The 22,610-nt window shown below is 56.6% G+C and overlaps 6 protein-coding genes across 6 annotated transcripts; 3 read left to right on the top strand and 3 right to left on the bottom strand.

The window, feature by feature from the left end:
• Positions 1-888: 888 nt before the first annotated feature.
• CDEST_03866 (Putative Cellulose-binding domain, fungal, esterase, PHB depolymerase, alpha/Beta hydrolase) lies at positions 889-2,777 on the bottom strand. Its single transcript, XM_062920025.1, has 6 exons — positions 2,258-2,777; positions 1,711-2,082; positions 1,534-1,608; positions 1,268-1,468; positions 1,161-1,197; positions 889-1,103 (listed from the first exon to the last, which is right to left on the bottom strand). Exons 1-6 carry the CDS (start codon positions 2,708-2,710, stop codon positions 1,084-1,086), a joined length of 1,158 nt encoding a protein of 385 aa, XP_062776076.1. The 5' UTR covers positions 2,711-2,777; the 3' UTR covers positions 889-1,083.
• An 803-nt stretch (positions 2,778-3,580) lies between these two features.
• CDEST_03865 (Putative cytochrome P450) lies at positions 3,581-6,887 on the bottom strand. Its single transcript, XM_062920024.1, has 5 exons — positions 5,289-6,887; positions 5,132-5,200; positions 4,445-5,041; positions 4,271-4,377; positions 3,581-4,174 (listed from the first exon to the last, which is right to left on the bottom strand). The coding sequence occupies exons 1-5, from the start codon at positions 5,752-5,754 to the stop codon at positions 3,854-3,856; spliced, it is 1,560 nt and encodes a 519-aa protein (XP_062776075.1). The 5' UTR covers positions 5,755-6,887; the 3' UTR covers positions 3,581-3,853.
• A 1,229-nt stretch (positions 6,888-8,116) lies between these two features.
• On the top strand, positions 8,117-10,312 carry CDEST_03864 (Putative tannase/feruloyl esterase, alpha/Beta hydrolase). The gene has a single exon (XM_062920023.1). It carries the CDS (start codon positions 8,188-8,190, stop codon positions 9,793-9,795), a length of 1,608 nt encoding a protein of 535 aa, XP_062776074.1. The 5' UTR covers positions 8,117-8,187; the 3' UTR covers positions 9,796-10,312.
• A 415-nt stretch (positions 10,313-10,727) lies between these two features.
• On the top strand, positions 10,728-13,084 carry CDEST_03863 (uncharacterized protein). The gene is made up of 6 exons (XM_062920022.1): positions 10,728-11,247; positions 11,337-11,571; positions 11,655-11,801; positions 11,871-11,988; positions 12,068-12,163; positions 12,226-13,084. The coding sequence occupies exons 1-6, from the start codon at positions 11,050-11,052 to the stop codon at positions 12,647-12,649; spliced, it is 1,218 nt and encodes a 405-aa protein (XP_062776073.1). The 5' UTR covers positions 10,728-11,049; the 3' UTR covers positions 12,650-13,084.
• Positions 13,085-13,450: 366 nt separating this feature from the next.
• CDEST_03862 (Putative glucose-methanol-choline oxidoreductase, FAD/NAD(P)-binding domain superfamily) lies at positions 13,451-15,416 on the bottom strand (the record flags this gene model as incomplete). The annotated part of the gene is made up of 2 exons (XM_062920021.1): positions 13,451-14,912; positions 14,995-15,416. 2 exons carry the CDS (start codon positions 15,414-15,416, stop codon positions 13,451-13,453), a joined length of 1,884 nt encoding a protein of 627 aa, XP_062776072.1.
• A 2,358-nt stretch (positions 15,417-17,774) lies between these two features.
• Positions 17,775-20,730, top strand: CDEST_03861 (Putative WD40/YVTN repeat-like-containing domain superfamily). Its single transcript, XM_062920020.1, has 5 exons — positions 17,775-18,305; positions 18,381-18,577; positions 18,644-18,732; positions 18,794-19,300; positions 19,372-20,730. The coding sequence occupies exons 1-5, from the start codon at positions 17,986-17,988 to the stop codon at positions 20,545-20,547; spliced, it is 2,289 nt and encodes a 762-aa protein (XP_062776071.1). The 5' UTR covers positions 17,775-17,985; the 3' UTR covers positions 20,548-20,730.
• Positions 20,731-22,610: the final 1,880 nt, after the last annotated feature.

Genomic DNA, 22,610 nt, shown 5'->3' with positions numbered 1-22,610 from the left:
AGACTGAGACGGCTCGTCATCCTGGAGTGAAGAGGGGGGTGTGCGCGTGTCCTAGACAACTGTCTCTGAGTTGACACGGCTCTTCTAGGCTCTGTTGGGTTTCACCCTCTGTCTCTCTCTCTCACTCACACACACAATTGCCGCATTTCGAGAGTAATCCTCTTACGAGACGAGACTTGAAAGTTGCTCTTTGTAATGAATTCAGTGAACCAGGCGGGGCCGCGGCATGACGCCACCGAAGAGAACCCTGAAAACACCCCCCCCGTCCTGCACTAAGCAGAAGCGAGATGCAAAGGAGCCCGAGAGGATGGGGAGAGACATGGGACATGGGGAAAACCAAATCGGAGCTTCTCCGACGGGAACCTGCGGTGAGCATCACGTGATTGTCCGGTCAACAGGGGGAGGATGAGGAGGACAAGAGGCGACCAAACACGGACATCTCGAGGCGCACGTGGGGTTTCCATCATTGACCACCGCTCTATTCTTTACTCTGTGACAACCTGCAGCTCTCGAGATTGAATACGTCTCATTTTCAGCCGGTACATGCATCATAGTATACAAAGCCCGTGTTTCTTCACCCCCCGAGACCGAGACCTAGACCTCTCCTCTCTTTCCCGAGACACGTCTTTGCTTTTTCCCGCTGGAATGCACCTTGTCTCATGGAATCACGGAAAGGTCTCTTTCTCTCTCTGAATCTTTCCGAGACCGGGACTCGGTGACATGCATTCACGGTAAGGAAAAAAAGAAGAAGAAGAAAAAAGGAAAGTCAACCGCCAACAACCGCTTGCAGAAGTCGTCGCATTCCGGACAAATCTTCGTTTCATCCACCTGCGAGCAGAATCGTGTGTGAAAGACAGAGAGTGAGGAACTCATGTTCGGCTCATGAACATATTCGCTTCGTGTTTTCATTACGGGTTCTGGAAGTAGTCCAAATGAGTGAAGATGCCTCGACTGAAAACAGACTGCGCGCTTTCTCCCATCACATTCCTCGCGTTCTACCCTCAACCCTGAGACTTTGCATCAACATGGCCTCAACACATCCGTCCACTTCGTCGTCCACTTCGTCGTCGTCGTCGTCGTCATCTACTGACACTGCGAGTACCCTATGCCATCGTCAGTACGTGTGCGCCCATCAAGAGACGCATCGCTCCGTCACTTACAGTCGTTGATCTTGACACACTTGAACGGACTCGCGCACTGGTTACCCCATCAGAAGTCAGCGCCCAGAACTCCCCAACAACTCTCTCGTCAGCTCTCATCAACTCACCGTCGTCGGGCCCTTCCAGTCGATGCCGCCGCACTGCCCCCACTGCGGCGACGTCCCCGATCCCCCGGCCGCCGAGGTCGTCGTCGTCGTCGTCCTGGCCGTCGTCGTCGTGCTGACGACCAGCGTCGTCGATGCGCGGCTCGTGGTCACGGGAGGTGTCGTCGCCGTCGGCGTCGGAACCGACGAGGAGCTCACCGGTGTCTGCACCACCAAGGTCAGAGTCCCTTCCAGTCGTCGTCTTGTGAACAGATCAGAAACTCTCTTACCACGAAGCCGAACCACTTGAGGTCCTCTTCCCAAAACACGTCGATCGAGTGCGACACGCCGGCGCCCAGGAAGGTCTACGCATGAGCCATCGTCGTCAGCCTTTTCACTCCACGTCCTCTCCTCTTGTCTTCACCGCCTCCCCTCAACCCCCCCCCCCTTCGATCAATTCAACTCACCTGCAGCTTGTCCCCAAACACGTACTTGGTGTACGGGCTGCGCGGGTAGTTGGCCGTCTCCGATACGGGCGTCGTCGAGTAGCCGAACACGCCCGTCCACTGCTTGATGGTCTCGTAGTAGTTCTGCACGTTGAGCGCCTCGTCCGCCGACCCGTGGTAGATCTGCATCTTGGGCCGCGGCCCCGCGTAGCCCGGGTACATGTCCTTGACGACGTTGGCCCACTGCTGCTGCGTCCAGATGGACTGGCCCGTCGAGCACGTCGAGTTCCAGAAGTCGGGGATGTCGTCCACCGACATGAAGCAGCCGGCGGGGACGCCCGCGTAGGCGATGCCGGCGGCGAAGACGTCGGGGTATGTCGCGGCGAGAACGTTCTACGCAAGGTTGTACACACAATGAATCAGTTTTCACTCTTTCTCTCACTCTGACTCTTCATCCTTTCTCTCACTCTCACTCTCACGTTCACTCTCACGTTCACTCTCACTCTCACCCTCACTTTCACCCTCACTTTCACCCTCACTCTCACTCTCGGGACTTTGCCAGACTTACCGTCATCATGGCCCCAGACGAGATGCCCGTCGCAAACACGCGGCTCGTGTCGGCGCCGTACTGCGCGACGACGAAGCTTACCATGTTGGCGATGGAGTTGCTCGCGCCGCCGCCGCCGTGCGTCAGCGTCATCTTGCTCGCCACGTCCCAGCAGTTGTCGCGCGTGTAGGGCGTCTGCGGGTAGATGACGATGTACCCGTACTTCTCCGCGTTGGTCGCCCACATGCTGCCCTGGTAGTAGGCCTGCGCGCTGCCGCTGCACCAGTGGATGCCCACGACGACGGCCGGCTTCGCCGCGAGGTTGCGCGGCACGTACAGCCACATGCGTGTGCCCGTCGGGTTGGACCCGTAGTTCGTCACCTCGGTGAAGGTCGCGCGGGGAACCACCTCGGCGCCGAGGACGGGTGCGAGGAGGGCGAGGGCCCAGAGGGCGAGAGTAAAGAGGGACATCATGTTGGCTACGGGAGCTGGTGAGGGCCGATGGATGAGTGAGTCCCTTTGGAAGTTGACTCGTTCTTCGGGGAGGGGTCATACGCACATACATATATCTGTCTATCTATTTGTTATGTATACTGAATACATTGGATACAACCAAGGTCTATGAGGATACCATGCTGGGGTACATTTGCTCTAATGGTCGCCATCAACCACTTCCACGGGCAAACACGGATCGCGAGCCTCCGTACCCCTCGGTCCACAGTCACATCGTGTCGATCGGATGTCGTTCCCGCCACTACTCGGCCGAATCCGTCCCATGTCTCTCTTCCTTTCCGCCTCACCGTTACAGAGGATTCCAAGCTTTCTGCTTCCTCATCCTTGGTCCGTCATCGTGGCGAGCACCCCTCACGCACGTGGCGTCCGCCTCCAGATGAGACCGGCGACGCGGGCTGGACGCCCGTTGCGGGAGACGGGCCTTGGTTCCCTTTCCCAAGCTGTCAACCTCGACACCAGACAATGCGTGCCGCATGCTTGCGCAGAACGACGGCCGATCGCTGGCTTTCCCCGTTCGTCACTTGGACGAGTTGTGATGAGATGGCTGGGTCCAAAGAAGTTTGACGGAGGGAGGGAGGGGAACATACAGGCCATCTCCGCAGTTGGAAGAGAGAAACGAGGGGCTGCCAACCCTGCTTCCCCCGCCATGCAAGTCGAAGCGCGGAATCTTGTTCCGCCAATCGCTCGGGCGGAGATTCCCGTTCTTGGACGGACGCCGAGAAGAGGTTCCGCGATCAATTCGGTAACCTGGCCTGGCCGGGCCGCGCCTGGCTGCATACATGCATACATACATACATACATGATGACCGCGTTGCAGTTTCTTGACAGAAGTTGGCCGGGACATGGCAGCTCCTTTGACGACCCGAGATCCCGGGCTCTCCCAACATTATTTCAAAACTAGGATGCATGCTTGGTTGGAGTCTATATTACCACGCAGACTCATCGTTGCTGACAGGCCACTCTACGACGTTGGTTGCTTGTGAGCAAGATGCCGTTGTCCTGCGTTACCCAACACCAGATCCCCAGGAAAAGCCACGCCTAGCCCCTACGCCCGCCCTCCCTTTTGCGCATCTCATATTGCGTGCAAGTTCATCTCCTCAACTGTTACGCAGTATCCTTCCTTCGTCTGATACAAACCTTGGCTCTGGGATTCGCCAACGTGGAGAACCCGAACCGCACTGGATCGACCGCCGCCGCGTCGATGTCGTCGGCCAGCTTGAACTCGTACCGGAGCAGGATGTACGACATGATCAGCTTGGCGGAGTTCGAGCCTAGGAACCGGCCGGGACACGCATGTGGCCCGAGTCCGAACCCGAGGTGCTCCGGCGACACGCTGGCGAGCTGGGCGACGTGCTCGTTGTTGCCGGACTCGCGCATGCGAAGGAAGCGGTGCCCGTCAAACGTTTCGGGCCTCGGGTAGATCTCCTGTTCGTGGGCGACAGAGAAGCTCAGCAAAGATGGTCTTGGATCTGAGTATAGAGACCACCGATCTCTTCCTCACACGGGCAGGGAATAACTTACGGGATCCCACATCTTGGCCGAGGAAACGGCCACGCCCGTCGTCCTTGGGAGCAAGCTACCATCGCTCAATCTCACTCCGTCCTCCATGACTCGGCGTCCAAGGGCAACTGTTCACCGACCGTGTGTATTAGCAGTGTCGCCGGCGCCAGAGCCAGGGACGGACGGTCGACTAACCTGACGCGATGGGCTTCAGCCGCAGCGTCTCCTTCAACACGCTGTCCATGAGCCTGAGCCCGTATAGTGACGACGTCTTCCACCCGCCACGGGTCTCCCGCAGGACCTCGTCCCTCAGCGGCTCGATCAGCTCCGGGTTGCGGCACAGGTCCAGGATGTTCTGCGAGATCAGGTCCGTGGACGACGCGTTGGCGAGGATCGACAGCCCCAGCTGCTGGAACGCCGCCGTCTGCGCCGTCGTGTCCTTCTGCTTGCTCGCCAGCTTCTCGATCCACGCCAGCGCGTTGTCGGACGCCGCGCCGCCCGCCCCGGCCTCCTGTTCCCGCCGCCGCCGCTGGATCGGCTCGATGGCCAGGCGCGCCGTGCGGAGCATCCGCCGGAGCTCGCGGCAGCAGGGCAGGAACCAGTGCACGAGGCGACGGATCGGCGACGGGTAGGACCGCAGCACCTTGGCGGCGGCCATCGCTTTGCTCGGGTAGTTGATGGTGATGTCGAGCCAGACTGGGTCGCGGCAGAGTTCGGGGCCGAGGAAGACGAGCGCCGAGACGCGGGCGACGATTTGCGGGATCGCCGAGGCGAGGGTTATTTCGTGCCATTCTACGGGGAGGGGAAAGAAAAAGGGACAGTTTGTAAGCTCAAAGTTCCAAATATGTTTTGTTTTTCAGTCTGTCTGTCTGTCCGACTTACCTTCATCGTCGGTAAAGACGTCTCGGAGAGCATCGGCTGCTTCGTCTGCAAGGGGCTGCGACAGCTTGGCTAAGAGAGAAAACGCTTAATATCTAGTCTCCAATTCGCTTCGTAGACAGACTTGTGTTGATAAATCATCTATCCCAACCCAACTTACCAACGTCGCCCGGAGTCAGGCGTGTTCGTATCATCTCGCGAATCAACTCGCTCCCGGAGCTGATGTACGGCTCAAACCCCGGCGTCCCAGCCTGCCAGTAGGCCAACAGGAACTCGGTCGAGCTCAGCCTTTCATCGTTCTTCACCTCGTGCACGAACTCGGGCGCCAGCACCGTGAGGGTGCCCTGGCCCGTGTACACTCGGAAGGGCTTGCCGCCGTACTCCTTGGCGCCCCTGGCGAGGAGGGCTTTGCCTTCTTTGAGGTACTCCTCCTTGGTCGTGTTGATGACCGGGTAGATCTCGACACTCCGAAGCCTGTTCCGGATCGGCGCCGCGAAGACGGAGACCACGGCGAGCAGCGCCAGCAGGTAGAGGGCCGAGTTGGTGGTGGTCGAGTCCGGTGACGGCAGCTTCGAGGACGCGTAGTCGGCCCAGCTGGGCGACGCCGACGAACCGTTGACGTCCATGTTGAGGCCGAATTCGTCCTTTCGTGGTATTCTTGCCGGACACGACGTTTTCTCAAGGCAGAGGGAACCAAATCAGAGCAAAGAGCGGTGTTATTGATGATGGCGATGCCCCGAAATCCCAATTGTGTCTGGTTCAGCTTCTATTTCTTATATTGGCCAGAATTGTTGCCGAAGGAGCACAAGGAATGGGAGCCAAGACGTCCGTACTTGTTCTCATGAGTCCATCTCCGCCCTTTATCCCTCGTTCGATACTCGATGCATATCGTTGGTAAAAGCTGTGTTGTGACGCTTCCCATTAAGCTTTTTTTTTTCTCGCTCTCGGACCGAAAAATATGACTGAGATGTAGTCTCGGACCGCTGGGCGGTCGTAAACAAGCTAGGTGAAAAGAATATAAATGTCGTGCCCTTATCTTTGTCCCAACGGAATACTCCTTGACGTTATTTAGTCTTCAGCCCGAGTCAACGGAGTGCGTGCGGTGACCGGGAGAGTGCGGCGCCGGTGTCACAGCTCGGATCCGATTGTAGGCCGCCGAGTTCCCGTTGTCGTGCTCTCTCTCGCTGTCGTCAGGCCTGCAGGCACGGCTGTCTTACTGTTGCTACTGGTCTATACATGTATTGCTCGGTCTCTTCCGATCGGCAGACTACTGGCAAATGGAGGGAAAGACATACACCACCTGCGAGACTTTCTCAAGCCTTCGACATGTGTGGTTACTCGTGTGGACTCCCAGGGGCACTCAAAGTGAAGATCGACAGCTGCGCGACTTGGCTTTCGGACCGCAGAGCCAATGCGGGATAGAGGCGGCTTTTCCGAGTCAGTTCCGACCCCCCCCTTCCTCGGCCTCCGGTGCGCAGCGAGGTAGGAGGTAGGGACCGTAGGGTAACATTGCACTCAATAAATCCCCTTTCGGGCCATTGTGCGGATGAAGGAAAAACCGCTGGGTCGATCGGACGAGCCTCAGTCGAAAGAATGGATCTCTGTCGGTCAGTGGGTGTTGTCAGGCGGCGTGCAACGTCGACGACGGAATAGATTGCATTTGCTCAGATGACGCCGAGCATAAGACCGCCGTCTGCGGCCCCTCCTCCACGGCTTGTTTCGGCACGCTGTCCGGCAGGCTGTCCGGCCACCGATTCAGAAATCAACTAAGAGGGGGGAGGGGGGAGGGGGAAGGGGGGTTGCCTGTAATTGTACGCGTATGCCGGGGAGATCTGGTAAGCCAGGGAAACAAACTGAATCCGGACAGGGAATGCCGCAATGGGCCACGGTTGCAGCAAGACATGGATAGTGTGCTGGCAGAGACTGCAAGTTGCCCTCTGCCGTCAGGACCTGGCACACATTGCCAACTCTTGAAACTTCAAACTTTTCGGTGGCGGCGACGTTGATGGTGTACCTGTAAATCTCTGTATAAGCATAGCCAGGCGCGATTCAAACCATCGAAACACGTCGGCTTCGCCATGGATGGCCTGAAATTGCGACATGTTCGTCTTGGTGGTGAACGGCGAAGGCGTTCCCCCCTTCGGTGTCGAGATACATATCTCTGCCACTGTAACAAGTAGGCTTTTACCTCTTTACAAGTACACGTGTGTAGACAATACGGGGCATCCTGCACTCCATTTCTAATCTAAGAAGGTTGCACTGGGGAGGTGGACCCAGTTGTCAGCCACTTTGACCCTCGCCCTGATTCTCAGTCTTATTCTCATTCTCATCTGCCCTCTCACTCTCTTCGATACGTTAGCTAGCCCGATGTGGCCGCTCCATCTCGGCTTTGATCTCCTCACCCTTGATCACTAAACAGAATTCCTACATCCCGAGCAAAGCCACATCCATCAACATCAGGCGACCAGATAGGCCAGTTTGCCTGCCGCTACGGGAGAAGATTCTCCCCCCCCCAGCGAGATGAACCCCCTGCAGTTGTTTACCCCAACTTGGTTGTCTTCTCCGCACTTTCGCTATTGCCGATTCAATCATGCATGGGCGACCCCTCAAGTCTATTTCACGAGTGGGGATAAGAATATGGACGCCATTGGTGTTGTGTGGCTCATGGGCGGTGCCTGAATCAGGGGCTGGCTCAGCGGACCCTTTCCTTGACCACCATGCCGTTGATAACTGCCGTTCCCCAACCGCTATGTCTTCGCACACGCCGAGTTGGTTGCCATAAGGTGGGTTTGCCGAGAGGGGCGAGAGGCAAGGGGCGACGACGACGACGAGGAGGAGAGGCCAGGGGCCGTTGAGATGAACGCTTGTGTGATCCATCCACGGATACAAATCGAGAATTGTATCCGAATAACTGCCGATGATGTTTTGAACACGGGAGAGAGACAGAAAGAGAAAGAGGGAGAGAAAAGAGAGCAGCGGGTGATCTCATTCCCGACGTTCACTATATTATAAGTGGCAGTTGGCCCCAATAACCAACGAACAAGACCATCTCCTCTTGAATGGACTTGGGAACCTGCCCTCTTCAACGCCCATTCTCCGACATGAAGTCCTTCAACCTCTCCGCCATGCTGCTGGTGCCGGCGGCCCAGCTCGTCATGAGCGCCTTCGCCGACGACTGCAGCGCCCTCGCCACCACCCTGAAGCTGCCCAACACCACCGTCTGGTTCTCGACCGCCCTCCCCGCCGGCACGAACATCACTTTCCCGGAGAACCACCCAACGTGCGGCCGCCCCAACCAGGTCATCAACGTCGACATCTGCCGCGTGTCGATGCTGACGACCACGGGCCCCGCGAGCAACATCTCTCTCGAGGCCTGGCTCCCATCCAACTGGACCGGTCGCTTCCTGAGCACCGGCAACGGAGGAACGGGCGGCTGCATCCAGTACGAAGACATCTCCTATGCCGTGTCCCGCGGCTTCGCCGCCGTCGGTGCCAACAACGGACACAACGGCACCATCGGCTCGCCGTTCCTCAACAACCCGGGCGTCATCGAGGACTTCGCCTACCGCTCCCTGCACACCGGCGTCGTCATCGGAAAGGAGACGACCAAGGCCTTTTACGGCAAGGAGCACACCAAGTCGTACTACCTCGGATGCTCGACCGGCGGCAGGCAGGGCTTCAAGGAGGCCCAGGAGTTCCCGGACGACTTTGACGGCATCGTGGCCGGCGCGCCCGCCCTGTCCTTCACCAACCTGACCTCCTGGAGCGGCCACTTCTTTACCGCCACCGGCACCCCGGACAAGCCGACCTTCCTGTCGGCCGCCCTCTGGAACCTCGTCTACAAGGACGTCCTGGCGCAGTGCGACGGTCTTGACGGCCACGTCGACGGCATCATCGAGGATCCGGACCTGTGCCACTACCGCCCTGAGGCCCTCATCTGCGGCACCGGCCAGACCGAGAACTGCTTGACTGGCACCCAGGCCGAGACGGTCCGCACCGTCTTCGGCGACCTGTACGGCCTGGACGGGACCCTCGTTTATCCCCGTCTCCAGCCCGGCGCCCAGGCCACGGCCATGCTGCTCGCCGGCCGCTCGTTCTCCTACACGACGGACTGGTTCCAGAACGTCGTCTACAACGACACCAACTGGGACCCGGCCACCCTCGGCCCCAAGGACTACGCCACGGCCGCCGCGCAGAACCCGGGCAACATTCAGACCTGGAACGGCGACCTCTCGGGCGTCCGGGACCGCGGCACCAAGGTGCTGCACTACCACGGCCTCCAGGACCCCATCATCAGCAGCGACAACTCGGCGCGCTACTACAACCACGTCTCGCGCACCATGGGCCTCACCTCGGCCGAGCTCGACGACTTTTACCGCTACTTCCGCATCTCCGGCATGAACCACTGCAGCGGCGGGCCCGGCGCCAGCTTCATCGGCAACCAGGAGAAGGCCGTCGCCGGCTACGAGCCCGAGCGCAACGTCCTCTCGGCCATTGTCCGGTGGGTCGAGGAGGGCGTCGCCCCGGATTCGATCCTCGGCACCGCCTTTGTCAACGGCACCAAGGGCGGCGAGGTCGCCTTCACCCGTAAGCACTGCAAGTACCCGACGCGCAACGTGTACAAGGAGGGAGACCCCAACTCGGCGGACAGCTGGAACTGTGTTTAAAAAGTCGCCTTTGTTGTGGTTGTCGTCGTAAATTCCGATGTAAATATTCTCTTCCCCAATGACTGGGATGCTATCATGACAACATGTCAATATCTAATCAGCAACCTTTTCCCTGTACAAAGCACCATCATACTCTTTCTGTCTGATCAGGCCTGTTGCGGGAGGCTCCGTCTCCATACAACGGGTTTGTTGGAAAGTCTCGTCGTCCAAGGGCTGAAAACCCCAGCTTTCCACTCTATGTAGTCAGTCTCGTTAGCCCTATTTCGAGGAAGCAAAGTTACACATGGTACATTTCTTGTTTATTTTAATGTATCGTTTCACTCTGCATAAACATTAACTATATTCTAAGGGTCAAGCCTTCGAGGAAAATGGCCCATGGCGGTTTACACAATAAGACCAGCAGATAATTGGCGCTATGCCCCAAGCTCCAGCCAGCAACCTTATGGGGTTGTCTCGGCAATAAATACAACAACCAGCTCACACTTCTTCTGCCCATATCCCTATTCGAGCGTCTACCGAATCAATGAATCATGCCATTTCCCTGACTCGGATAGGAGTGATGACGCTCGCCGAAGTTAGTCATGCAGTTTGCATACCTGTCAGTCCTCGGGGCCAGGCTAGACATCATCTGAAAACCGGGGAGATTCATCGACTAGAGGACTCAACGCCGGGGCGGGAACCGTTGGTGATCAAAGCCAGTTTACCCAGAGTTTGCGATTCCGAGGGACTGGCCCACAGAAACAGGCATTGCGGAAAAGGGATTGCGGAAACAGGCATTGCGGCTAAAAGCAGTCCCTTGTGTTTTTGGAGTCGCGGCTAGACCTGGACACCACGTCGTGTTCCGGCCAGGGACTCAGTCGAGGCTTGGGGGAAAAGCCTCGCTCGTCTGCTGGTGCTGGAGGTTACGTAGCCCCCAAGTCTCAGCATCCCAGCATACTCTCCCCCAAAAGCAGACAAAAGGCGGGAAAAAAAAGTTCGTTGCAAGGCTAGCTAGGAAAGCAATATGCCTGTTTATCACCGCCGCGAATACTCAAGGTTTCCTCATCGCGAAACTCTCATCCGGCAACGGGTGGGAGTAGGACTTTTCTCCGCTCGGCGACCAAGAAACGGACGGGCCACTCGTGCCAAAACGTTTTGAACTGTATGTACCGCCTCCCAGTCACCGTGGACTCGGTCCAGCCGTCGTCGAATTTCTCCGCACTCCAGCTCGCCAACATTGCGGTTCCCCCTCGTACGAGATGAAAGAGGCAATGAATGATGAACAACACCAACGGAACGGCCGCTGACTTCATCGATCCAGCATGGGCAGCTGAGAGCAACACGGCGAGGATCCTCGCCGTCGTGACGGTGTTCCACGTGCTCGCGCTCATCAGCGTGGGCTTGCGGGTGTACGCGAGGGTCTGGGTGATCCGGGCCGCGGGGTGGGATGATTTGATGATCATCTTGTCGGCGGTGAGTCCCCACCACAGTTCCAGTCTTAGGTCGAAGAGCTGGAGAATTGCGTGTGGTGCTGACTCTCGTGGGTTGTGTTTTTTTCCCAGGTTTGTGCCATCGGAGGCTGGTCTATCTTCATCGTTCAGGCGGACCATGGGCTCGGCAAACATTTCAAGACCATCGACAAGAAGACTGACTACGTGACCTTCCAGCATGCCTCATTCTGGCAAACAATCATCTCGGCCACGGGAGCTCTCATGTGGCTGAAACTGTCCATCGCGCTCAGCCTGCTGCGCCTGAGCACGACCAAGTGGTTCAAATGGTCTCTTTATGCGATTATCGGTACGTCCCCGGGGCGAGTATCGAGAAATTTAACAGCCAGGGGAGGTGGGGGAGAGTAGAATCCAACTGACATGCTTCCAAAGGAATCATATTGTTTTACAGCCTAGGGGGCATGCTGGCTTTGTCTGTCACCTGCAAACCACTGTCGGGGTATTGGGACAAGTTTACGAATCCGCCTCCCAAGTGCCACGGCCCCGGATATGTAAACACTTTCGGCATGGTCAACACAGGTATGCCACATTACAGTCTTCTTGAACCATCCTTCTAGGCAAGTTCCGCGTGTTGACGTCACCCGGTAGCGTTCAACATCTTCACTGACGTGGTACTATCGACTCTCCATGTACCCATCATCTGGAACTTGCAGATGAAGCTCAAACTCAAGCTTTACGCAATTGGCATACTGAGCTTGGGATACTTGTGAGTGAACTTTTCGATGAAAGAGAAGACGGTTTGAGAGAAAGTGGTTTGTTAAACAATGACTGACCTTTCCTGTCAGCGCTGTCGCCATGGGCATCGTGAAGGCTTACTACCAAGCCACGGCGGATTCCGATCCGGACAAAACGTTCAACCGAAATATTCAGTTCTGGGGATTGTAGGTCTTCTGTACTGTTATGGTTTCCGTCAAACGACCTAACATAGCCTCTCCTCCGTCAGCCTGCAGTTACAAGTAGGCATCCTCGCGGCGTGCGCCCCTACTCTGAAACCATTGGTCAACAGCCTCCTTGACCTGTCCACGCACAACAGCCCCGTCCGGGGACCGTTCAGCAAACACTCCAAGCAGAGCAGCAGCGGCATGAGAACGGTCGCCTCGATCCGCAGCCGTAACCGGGAGCAAGCGAGAAGGAACCAGTACGAGCTCGGAGAATGGGCCGAGGGGACGGCCATCGGCTACGGCGAACGGGAATCTAGCAGAACCATGAGAGACACTACGGCCACCGCGATATTCACCGACGAGGGTCCTAGCAGGGAAGATGTACGAGCTCCGGGACGTTTGGCGGATTACAACTCCTTCAAGGGGATCATCAAAACGACCGAGTTCAGCGTGACGCAAGAAGGCCGCGCGGACCGCAGTCGATAATGCACGAAATGGAGTTTAAGCGCGGCGTTGGGAGTCACTGGAGCATGTTTCTTTACCCTGCCTGGGATTGCTTTTCCATTGCGTTAGATATAGGCTGCGGCTTGATACTGACGGCATCAACTCAACTCGCTTGGGACCTGTGGGCAACGGAGCCCATATACATGAGAGGACATGGGAAATACTCGAACAATTTGGATTTAACTGAAGGATTACATTGGCTTCCCCTCTGATGGATTTCGTCCCATAGAAGCTACCGATGTATTGTTGAATCCACCAGTGATACGCCGGTGGTACTCCTCATTGCTGAATTTGACGAACGCCATCTACGTGGCCAATGATGGTATTCATGGAGTTGGCTGACGTATTGGGGTTTCCCCAACATTTACTCGGTAGGTGAACTTCCTAGACTATGTAAACCTCTCAGCGCTGTTGCACATCAATGCATGGCTGAAATCAATTGACTCAAAAACAAGAGCATTAAGTAGTGAAGGTTCAGTCTGACGGGGGAGAAGCACAAAGAGTCCCCTTCTGCTTGGATTAGGTCAAGTGGTAATTTGTAAGTACGATAAAAAGCTGGGGCCCTATGAAGTATCAAACAGTCTTCATAACCCCGGTGACTTAACGCTATTCCTATGTAACGTCTTGATTTGTATGCTTACATCAACCCGAGTAGAGTTTCCAAAACGCAAAAGTTCTTTCTACATTACATTACAGTGTCCAATGACAGTATATATATCTTAGCGGGTATCTCATGCACAGAGATAGTCTTTCATATGGATACAAACCGTACCCCACCGAGTCCTACAAGCCACTCAGAATCTCGGCCGCGATCTTCTCGGCCAGGACGTAGACGGTGCTCTGGGGGTGGCCAGGAGGCAACAGCGCAAAGCTGCTGGCGTCGACGACTCGCAGACCGTTCACACCAATGACCCTGGCGTCCTTGTCGACGACGGCCATGGGGTCGTCCGTCTTGCCCATGCGGCACGTGCAGCTGGCATGCCAGATTGTCATGACCGTGTTGCGGATGTTCTGGAGGATCTGGGCGTCCGTCTCGACCTTGGCGCCGGGGAAGTACTCCTTGTTGTCGGCCAGGACGGGCCGCATGGCGTTGCTGGCGAAGGCCTGGCGGAGGCGCTTGAACGTGGCGACGGCGACGGCGACGTCGGTCGGGTCGGTGAGCCACTTGGGGTCGATGAGGGGCAGGTCCTTGGTGTCGGCCGAGGCGAGCGTGACGGTGCCCCTGGAGAGCGGCGCGACGAGGCCGCCGAGGATGGTGGCGTACTGGAATCCGTCCCGGGGCTGGGTGAGGAGGAGGTTGGAGAAGTCGCCGACGTAGCCCGGCGCGGTGAGGTACTCGATCTCGGGCCAGTCGGCGGGGAACTCGTTATCCAGCACCGCGGCGGCCTCGGCGGAGATGAGCTCGCGGGGCGTCTTCTCCCAGCCGAGGAAATCGCAGACCGGGTTCGTCAGAGGACCTTGCTTGAAGATTGAGTAGGTGGTGGCGAACTGGGCGGCGGTGTAGATGAGGTCGTTGGCCAGACGGGTAAGCGTCTGGACCTTGACGCGCCACGTGGGACCGAAGAAGACGTGGTCCTCCATGTTCTGGCCGACACCGGGGCGCTCGGCGACGATGGGGATCTTGAACTTGTTGAGCTGCTCCTTGGGGCCGACGCCGGACACCATGAGGAGCTGGGGGCTCTGGAAGGCGCCGGCGGACAGGATGACCTCCTTGCGGGCCTTGAGGGTGTAGGTGGTGAGGCCGAGGTTGGACGAGACGACGATACCCGTGGCGGTCTTGCTGCCGTCGAAGAGGATCTTCTTGGCGAGAGAGAGCTGGTAGACCTTCAGGTTCTTGCGGCCGATGGCCTCGCTGAGGAAGGACGTCTGGCTGGACTCGCGCTTCTGGGTGCTGGGCTGGATGGTGTCGGAGCAGTACTGGGCGCCCATCAGCTCGCCGCTGTTGAAGTCCTGGGCCTGCGGGATGCCGATCTCGTTGAGAGAGGGCTCGAGGTACGTGCTGAACGGCTGGGCGTAGTTGGCGTACGAGACGTCGAGAGGTCCTCCCGACGGGGAGAAGGCGTCGAGGTTGTACTCGGCGCTGGCGTTGGGGAAGCGAGAAGAGCCGGGTGGCGTGAACTTGACGCTCTTCTTGAAGTGCGGGAGAAGGGCGTCCCAGGTGTAGCTGTCGTCGCCGACGGCGTCCGCCCACTTCTGGTAGGACTGCTTGGTGCCGCGTTGGTAGATCATGAAGTTGCGAGCAGAGCTGAAAGAGGGGGACCGGCTGAGTTAGATTTGAAGGTTCTGAGAAACAGAGGGCTGTACTATTACGGGGTTCGTCAACTCACCTTCCACCAAGACACTTGCCGCGGGCGTAGTGGATGCGGCGGTTGTTGGCACCGGCCTGGCTCTGAGTGACAAAGTTCCAGTCCACCAGCGGGTTGGTGTCGAGGGGGCTGGAGCCGGCAAACAGAGTGTCGCCGGCGGGCGTGTTGCCGATGATGGGGTTGGTGATCTGATAGAACGTGCCGGCCTCGATGACGGCGACGGTGATATCGCTCTTGGCGCTCAGCCGGTTGGCCAGGACGAGACCGGCGGTGCCGCCGCCGACAATGACATAGTCAAAGGTCGCGTCCTTTCCGAGATCTCCGGCGCTGGAGCCGAGCTGGCGCTTGTGCTCGGCATGTTGGCGAGCTTCGTCTTCGGTAGGGGCGCCGCTGGTGAGGCCCAGGGCGGCAACGAAGGTGGTGAGGACGTGGACGACGCGCATCGTGGACGAATTCAGTCAGTGACAACAGTGTGATATACCACGAATGAGGGTGATCACGGTATCCAGCAGATGAGCTCACATCACGGTTCCTGAAGGATCAACAAGGTATTTATTTACCTCAAGCGCCTCAACGTCAACTTGGCTTTTTGCAGGACATACCGCCGGCCTCGCTTGGATTAGTCTATCTCATTAGAGCATTTCCCGATCTTCTTCATCCATACTCGGCAACGTTTCCAGCTAGACCGTCCCCGGACCGATCGAGAATCGTGGCTATCCGAGCCTCGGATTCCTAGACTCACTTGGGCATGCTGGACGTGATCTATCACGTTCCGGGTCAAGGCTGCCGGCGTTAGCCTGTGAACAGGCCATGTGGCCGCCGTGTTTACGACCATCCGCTTTTAGGGCGTGTTCTGGTCCGACAATGGCTTGTGGCTTGGGCCGCCGGTGGCAGGAAAGACTTGATAATCAATGGAGAATCGATGATCGCCAGGCACAAAAGCGCGGCCAACACGGGCTTACAAATGACGCCAAGCGCGCGTTTGACTTTGAGACCTTGAACTGGGCTCTTCAGGGGAGAGTCCAAGTCGAAAGTCTAAAAGAGTCCCGCGCTTGTTCGTCAGCCGGACCAGGTTGATGACAATGGACTTTGGGGGCGACATGTTTTATCGGAAAGGAAGCGTCGCGACTGTTTCCCGGTACTTGGGAGAAAGAGACTGGTCGAGTCTGGACTGGGCTGGAAACCTTTGTGTCATCATCGTTCCCAATGGAGTTTAGTCCTGGCTTTTTCTTGGACATTCTCTCTGCTAGTCGTGCTATAGACTGCGGACATGACTGCTCCGGCATCTGCAAGTGCGACTTGCGTTTAAGGTAGTCCGCTAAAACAAGAAACATTACTTATCCTGAATCCATGGCGCCCGGTTACACGACTGGGCCATGCGAGAGTTGTCCGGTACCTGCTTTCAGCATCCCACTGAGGCAACACCGTCCGTCTTCAGGAGATTGATTTGGAACCTGTAGTAACTTTAGTACCATGGATCGGGATGAGACCTGATGGAAAAGTGTTCCAATACAGAAGCTGCGCGATAAAAGCAAGTTGGTGACCAACTGGCTTCTTGGCATTCTGTGACACTGACGCAAGCTCTTGTAGACATGCTGCATGCTGGTTAACAACAGCTGGCGTCAACACAAAACCCAACCTTGAAACGGCCATGTATGCTTGCGATTGTGATGCCAGCATCTTTCCTCTTTCCTAAGTAAATAACTCAGAGCCCAGAGCTCGTCGACTCGGACGATTCTTCACTTCTTTCGGAAGTCTGGCTGCCGACCCATCTCCAACTCGCATCATGGGCTTAGCGATTGAGCAATGAGCCGAACAACGCCGGAAGTTAACCAACGCATGAACTGCCGAGTTACTATTATAGTACATGCATTCTCCGAGACTGAATGGTCGGCACCTGGCAGCTTAACAACGTGGTACTAAAGGCCGCGTGTGCCTGCCTGTTGCTCATAGTACCAACCACTAACTGAGATCAACAAAGACGAGTACACAGTCAATAACCATGAACATGTCTAGAACTCTCCCAAATTATCACCATCAACTCCCAATCGAGCAATTGCCTCATCGAGCTGCCAAGTCAGAGTAAATGAATTTCCTTTGGGCGATAGATAATATAGCAAAGCCGCTTAGTCAGTGGCAACTCCGCCCCCCCCCCCCCCAGTTCACAGGGATGCATCGTGCAGAACGCCGCCAGCTTCCGTTTCCCAAAGAGCCGGGTTCGTCCCGTTTACCCCTTAATCAAATTGCTCTGGGGGGGCGACAGCTTAACTTGACACACTAGTTGGCGGCAAAGACATGACACAATTGGCCTTTCAACCTCGGAGAGGCTTGAATGACCTCACAACTCGCGGACACAAAGTGCGTCGATCTACCTCATGCTGCTCGGTTTCGAGCAAGTTACTGGTGGATTATTCGCCTCTGATGGGGGGTTGTTCGTTCCAAGCGACAACCGCCGTCTTCTGATTGCTGGGTGAAATATGAATCGGGATGGTTCCCCACGTCGATCACCCTGGCCTGCCCCTCTCCGGGAGTTCCCTTTGGGAATCCTTGGTTGCAATAGACTTTTGCTCCAAAAGGTCTACAATATATCCGAGAAGCCTTTACCCTGGCTGTGCTACGGCGGATATAGACATTTGGTCCCTTGTCGGCCCATTAACTTCCGGTAGAGTGTCTTTGTTTTTTTGCTATTGCTAGCCAATTCTAGACATGTTGCCCGAGCCGATGGAGATGTCGCGTAATGGTAAAATAGTTGATGGTCCCCTCGGCTTGACCTGATTGTGCTCAGTCTCTCGCCGCTTCGTTTTGTCTCTCTCTCTCGCTCTCTCTCGCTCTCTCTCGCTCTCTCAGCTACACATACACTCTCTCTTCCCAACCACGTTCACTTTGTTTGACATCCGTTCCTTCGACACCAACATTCACTTCACCTGGCTGGTCCAACGACGATTCCCCAATTCTTGAGAGTTTCGAGTGACCTGTAGCCAAAACCCCGCAACGCCCAGCTTCTCTCCCATCATGAGGAACGCCGGATTTCTTCTGGCTGCCGCGGCATCCGTCCGGGCCGCATGCACATGGAAGAACGTTCACACCGGAGCTGGGGGCGGCTTCGTCCCGGGCATCTCTTTCCACCCGACCGAGCCGGGCGTCGCGTACGCCCGCACCGACATCGGCGGCCTCTACCGCCTGAACGCCGACGATTCGTGGACCCCCGTGACCGATGCCAACGGCTTCGCAAGCGACGTCAGCTGGGGCAACTGGGGAATCGACGCCCTAGCCCTCGACCCGGCGGACGCTTCTAAAGTGTACATCGCGACGGGACTGTACACCAACGACTGGTACTTTTTCACTAGTTTACTTCTTGATTTTGGCTCCTGGAGGATGGAAACTGACTGACTGTGTGTGTGAAAAAGGGACCCTAACAATGGCTCCATCGCCCGCAGCTCTGATAAGGGCGAGACTTGGGAGCTCACACCTCTGCCATTCAAGGTCGGCGGCAACATGCCCGGCCGCGGAACCGGCGAGAGGCTTGCTGTTGACCCCAAGAACCCAGAGATTCTTTACTTTGGTGCTCGCAGCGGCAATGGCTTGTGGAAGAGCACGGATAGCGGTAGGCCACGAGCCCTGTCGGCATCAGCGTATTTAACCTGGATGTAAAAGTGTTGACACTCTCTAGGCGCTTCTTTCTCCAAGGTCACTTCCTTCGAGGCCGTGGGTACTTTCCGCCCCGGCCCGGAAACCGATGCCTACAACGGTGATATCCAGGCGAGTTGACTTCAGACGAAGCTTGCTGAACGAGCCAAGCACTGACTGGGAGTACCAACAGGGCTTGACGTTCGTCACCTTTGACGAGACATCCGAAATCCTCGACGGCGCCACCTCGAGAATCTTTGTTGGGACCGCCGACAACATCACCGCCTCGGTCTACGTCAGCAACGATGCCGGTGCGACCTGGAGCCCCGTCGCCGGCCAGCCGGCCAAGTTCTTCCCTCACAAGGCCAGGCTGCAGCCGGCCGAGAAGGTCATCTACTTCACCTACTCGGACGGCACCGGCCCCTACGACGGCACCCTCGGCGGTGTTTACAAGTACGACCTCACCTCCGGCACGTGGACCGACATCACCCCGACCTCGGGCACCGATCTCTTCTACGGCTTTGGCGGGTTGGGCGTCGACATGAAGAAGCCAGGCACCCTCGTGGTCGCCACCCTCAACAGCTGGTACCCGGACGCCATCCTCTTCCGTTCGACCGACTCCGGCGCCACCTGGAAGAGGATCTGGAGCTACGGCGCCGACGGCAAAGTTGCGCCCCAGTACACCATCAGCGCCGAGAACGTAAGCAAGCTACTTGAATAGGATGATGATGGAACCGGTCGTGGAAACAGACGCTCACAAAGAAAACGCAGGCCCCCTGGATCGAGACCAACTTCCTCGACATCGACACCAAGAAGCTCGGCTGGATGATCGAGTCCCTCGAGATCGATCCCACCAACAGCGACAAGTGGCTCTACGGCACCGGCCTCACTATCTACGGCGGCAACGACCTGACCAACTGGGACAAGAACAAGACCGTCACCGTCTCCAGTCTGGCCTCGGGCATCGAGGAGATGGCCATCTCCAGCCTCGCCAGCGCCCCCGGCGGCCCTGAGCTGCTGATGGCCACCCTCGACAACAACGGCTTCACCTACGGCTCCGTCGCCGACCTCGAGAAGGCGCCCCAGACGGCCTGGACGGACCCGTGGTGGGCGAGCAGCGTCTCGGTCGACTTCGCCGGCAACGACGCCACAAAGGTCGTGCGCGTCGGCAAGGCCACCGACTCCCCCCAGCTCGCCCTCAGCAAGGACAGCGGCGCCACCTGGGCCGTCCTGAACTCGACCGGGACCGCCGCCACCGACGGCACCGTCGCCTACTCGGCCGACGGCGATGTCATCCTCTGGTCGACCCTTAGCGCCGGCGTCCTGGCCATCCGCAACGGAGGGAAGCCCGAGAACGTCTCCCTGCCCGCGAGCAGCGTCATCGCCAGCGACAAGAGGGACAACAAGATCTTCTACGCGGCCTCCAAGGCCGTCTTCTACGTTTCGACCGACGGCGCCGCCACCTTCACCGAGTCCCCCCTTGCCAACGTCACGGACATCCGCCACATCGCCGCGCATCCCACCACCGCCGGCGAGCTCTTCGTCTCGACCAACTCGGGCGTCTTCCACAGCACCGACTCCGGCAAGACCTTCGCCCCCGTCTCGAGCCCCGTGAACGCCCACGCCGTCTCCGTCGGCAAGGGCGACGGCGCCGGCTGGAACCTGTATGTCTTCGGCGAGGGCGCCGACGGCAAGAAGCTCTACGGCAGCGCCGATCTCGGCGCCACCTGGGTCGACCTCCAGGGCGACCAGAGCTTCGGCGCTCTCGATGGTGCTTCGCTGGTTGGCTCGGCCAACGAGGCCAACGTCGTCTATGTCGGCACCAACGGCCGCGGTGTGCTGTACAGCTCGTGCCCCGTCGCCAACTCTACCGCTGCTCCCGCTAGCGTGAGGAGACACACGCACGGCAGGCCGATGAGACTCGGAAGATCTCCTCGTAGGCATTGAGCTTGGGGAGCCGTATTGTTCTGTATTCTCTTCTCTTCTCATGTAGCCATACTTTGTCAAATCCCACCTGAATATAGACTGGTACATCCTCTTTAACTGTCAGATTTACTGATGCGTAACTACGACCCCTGAGCAGTGTTCAACATGAAAATGTTACCAGTGGCTTCAAGAAAATCGTGAAACATACAGCAGATAAAATTTTCTATTTACATGATGGGATTTGGGGGCTGACTTCGTACACACAACGAGTCCTTGTACGTTGAGATGTAACGCAGTTATTGCAGCTCAAATCGACTAAAGCCTAGATGGTGACACTTTATTCCTTGCTTAGGTGTGCCTTTTCCCACTCGCCCAGTTATTCACCTGTTGCTCACCCAAGTGCGGCTGCTTTTAGATGAATCCCACACAGGCACCTATCTCGTTCTAGCTAGCTGCAGACTGTTACTCTAGTGGTTATTTTCAGCTTGCCATTTAATTGTCGTACTCACCCATCTCCCTCTAAACCGTGTAGTGTCTCTTGAAAACATACTCAGTAGTACAATTCTCTTATTTGACCACGCCCAAGCTATCTCGGAATTTAAGAACGCTGATTTAAGTAGCGTAGAAACAATTAGATCTGGCAGTCAAGACCAGTCACACAATGCAGAAAGAAACGGCAGTAAAAGGCCTAATACAAGCACTATGCCCCATTCTCATATCGTCAACCCAGTAAGGTAGCTTGTTTAAGAACACACAGTACCATAGGATTAGTTTAGTTTAATGCCAGATTAACTTACTAGAGATAGCTTTGCCGTCAAGATCTATACCATCAAGGTCTGCAGCAAGAAGTCTTAACTAAAGAGGTATTAAACCTTAAGATGCAGGCTTTCTAGATATATAGTCAGCAAGGATAAATCTCCTTTGCTGCAACCTACAAAACCTGCAATCCAGACGAATCATCCAAATCGAATCCTTCTTTCCAATCCAATCAAGCCACATCCTGCTCAGTCCTCAACATAAACAACCCCTTCAACCTAGCCTCCCCTCCCAATCATGACCCCTTAGAGGTCGTGCAGCGGTTGACGGCAGCTTAGGTGAGCGCCTTCAACTGCTATCTCGGAATATGTGCGGTATTTCCCCGTTCCCGAGGGACAGAAGCATATCTGACGACACCAACTGGACATTGTTGAATGGCCGACCCCCCCTGAACGTTCCACCGACTTGATCACCGGCATCTGCCTGACATCCAACGACCTCCAGCACCGCGCCTTCACCGCAGCCTGGTCCAGGCTTTTGCCTTCATTGATATCCACCACTCATCTCCCGATCGTGGGCAACTACTTGAAGGCGTGCCCGCTGCCAGCCGTCGCGACTATCAGGCCCTTCGCTCCCGGGACTCGGTCGATAATGCAGTGGTATTCAAACGAGTCTGTTTACCAACACAGCCTCGTCAATCAGACGTCAATGCCAGTCAACTCGGGTATGAACTCGATAGTAATCCTACGGAGCAGTCCTTGAGTGGTTCCTATATTATTGACTAAAGAGATCATAGCAACACTACTACTCTTATCTCGAATAAGGTTCATTCTTGGAAACATGGCGCGTGTGATAGAGAATTGGCATGTTTTCAGCCGCGTCAGAACGGCGTGTAAATAATTGTCTTCGCGGGCAGGGAGGATTACAGGCTGGAAAAAACGAGAACATCCTGCTGCTTCATTCACTATATGCGTTTTAACAACTAAGACATCATCCAAGCCGACATCGTTTTTGAATCCGCTCAGGTTGCCAGCAGCATGTGCCAGCAACGCAAGTGTATCTGTGTCGGGAAACCGATCATCTATTCATGGTCAATTTTGCACGTCCTTCTTGACTCCGGTCTGACCTGACTGCATTGTCTTTTGGCTTCGGCTGCAGTCGGACAAGCGGTGAGGATCGACAAAACAAGCAGTATTTTCATGGGCCTGCACGATGCTCTTGGCAATCGTGGCGGAACGCCGGGAGGTCGCGGCGCCATACCGAAACCCATTCGAAGCCCAGTCATACAGAACCTAGACCGTGATCACGGAAATGAATCAATAGGAGAC

This window comes from Colletotrichum destructivum, chromosome 2, assembly GCF_034447905.1.
Source record: "Colletotrichum destructivum chromosome 2, complete sequence".
Taxonomy (NCBI): domain Eukaryota; kingdom Fungi; phylum Ascomycota; class Sordariomycetes; order Glomerellales; family Glomerellaceae; genus Colletotrichum; species Colletotrichum destructivum.
Note: the sequence above shows the minus strand (reverse complement) of the source record. Positions and strands in the feature narration are given on the sequence as shown.

Coding starts and splice junctions, on each gene's coding strand:
- CDEST_03866 (XM_062920025.1), bottom strand. CDS start 2,710: ATGATGTCCCTCTTTACTCTCGCCCTCTGGGCCCTCGCCCTCCTCGCA. Junction 1,198..1,267: donor ACTGGAAGGGCCCGACGACG/GTGAGTTGATGA, acceptor TGGGGTAACCAG/TGCGCGAGTCCGTTCAAGTG. Junction 1,104..1,160: donor GTGTGTCAAGATCAACGACT/GTAAGTGACGGA, acceptor ACGATGGCATAG/GGTACTCGCAGTGTCAGTAG.
- CDEST_03865 (XM_062920024.1), bottom strand. CDS start 5,754: ATGGACGTCAACGGTTCGTCGGCGTCGCCCAGCTGGGCCGACTACGCG. Junction 5,201..5,288: donor CCTGACTCCGGGCGACGTTG/GTAAGTTGGGTT, acceptor TTTCTCTCTTAG/CCAAGCTGTCGCAGCCCCTT. Junction 4,175..4,270: donor CGGCCAAGATGTGGGATCCC/GTAAGTTATTCC, acceptor GCCCACGAACAG/GAGATCTACCCGAGGCCCGA.
- CDEST_03864 (XM_062920023.1), top strand. CDS start 8,188: ATGGACTTGGGAACCTGCCCTCTTCAACGCCCATTCTCCGACATGAAG.
- CDEST_03863 (XM_062920022.1), top strand. CDS start 11,050: ATGATGAACAACACCAACGGAACGGCCGCTGACTTCATCGATCCAGCA. Junction 11,248..11,336: donor TGATGATCATCTTGTCGGCG/GTGAGTCCCCAC, acceptor TTTTTTTCCCAG/GTTTGTGCCATCGGAGGCTG. Junction 12,164..12,225: donor AATATTCAGTTCTGGGGATT/GTAGGTCTTCTG, acceptor CTCCTCCGTCAG/CCTGCAGTTACAAGTAGGCA.
- CDEST_03861 (XM_062920020.1), top strand. CDS start 17,986: ATGAGGAACGCCGGATTTCTTCTGGCTGCCGCGGCATCCGTCCGGGCC. Junction 18,578..18,643: donor GTGGAAGAGCACGGATAGCG/GTAGGCCACGAG, acceptor GACACTCTCTAG/GCGCTTCTTTCTCCAAGGTC. Junction 18,733..18,793: donor CCTACAACGGTGATATCCAG/GCGAGTTGACTT, acceptor GAGTACCAACAG/GGCTTGACGTTCGTCACCTT.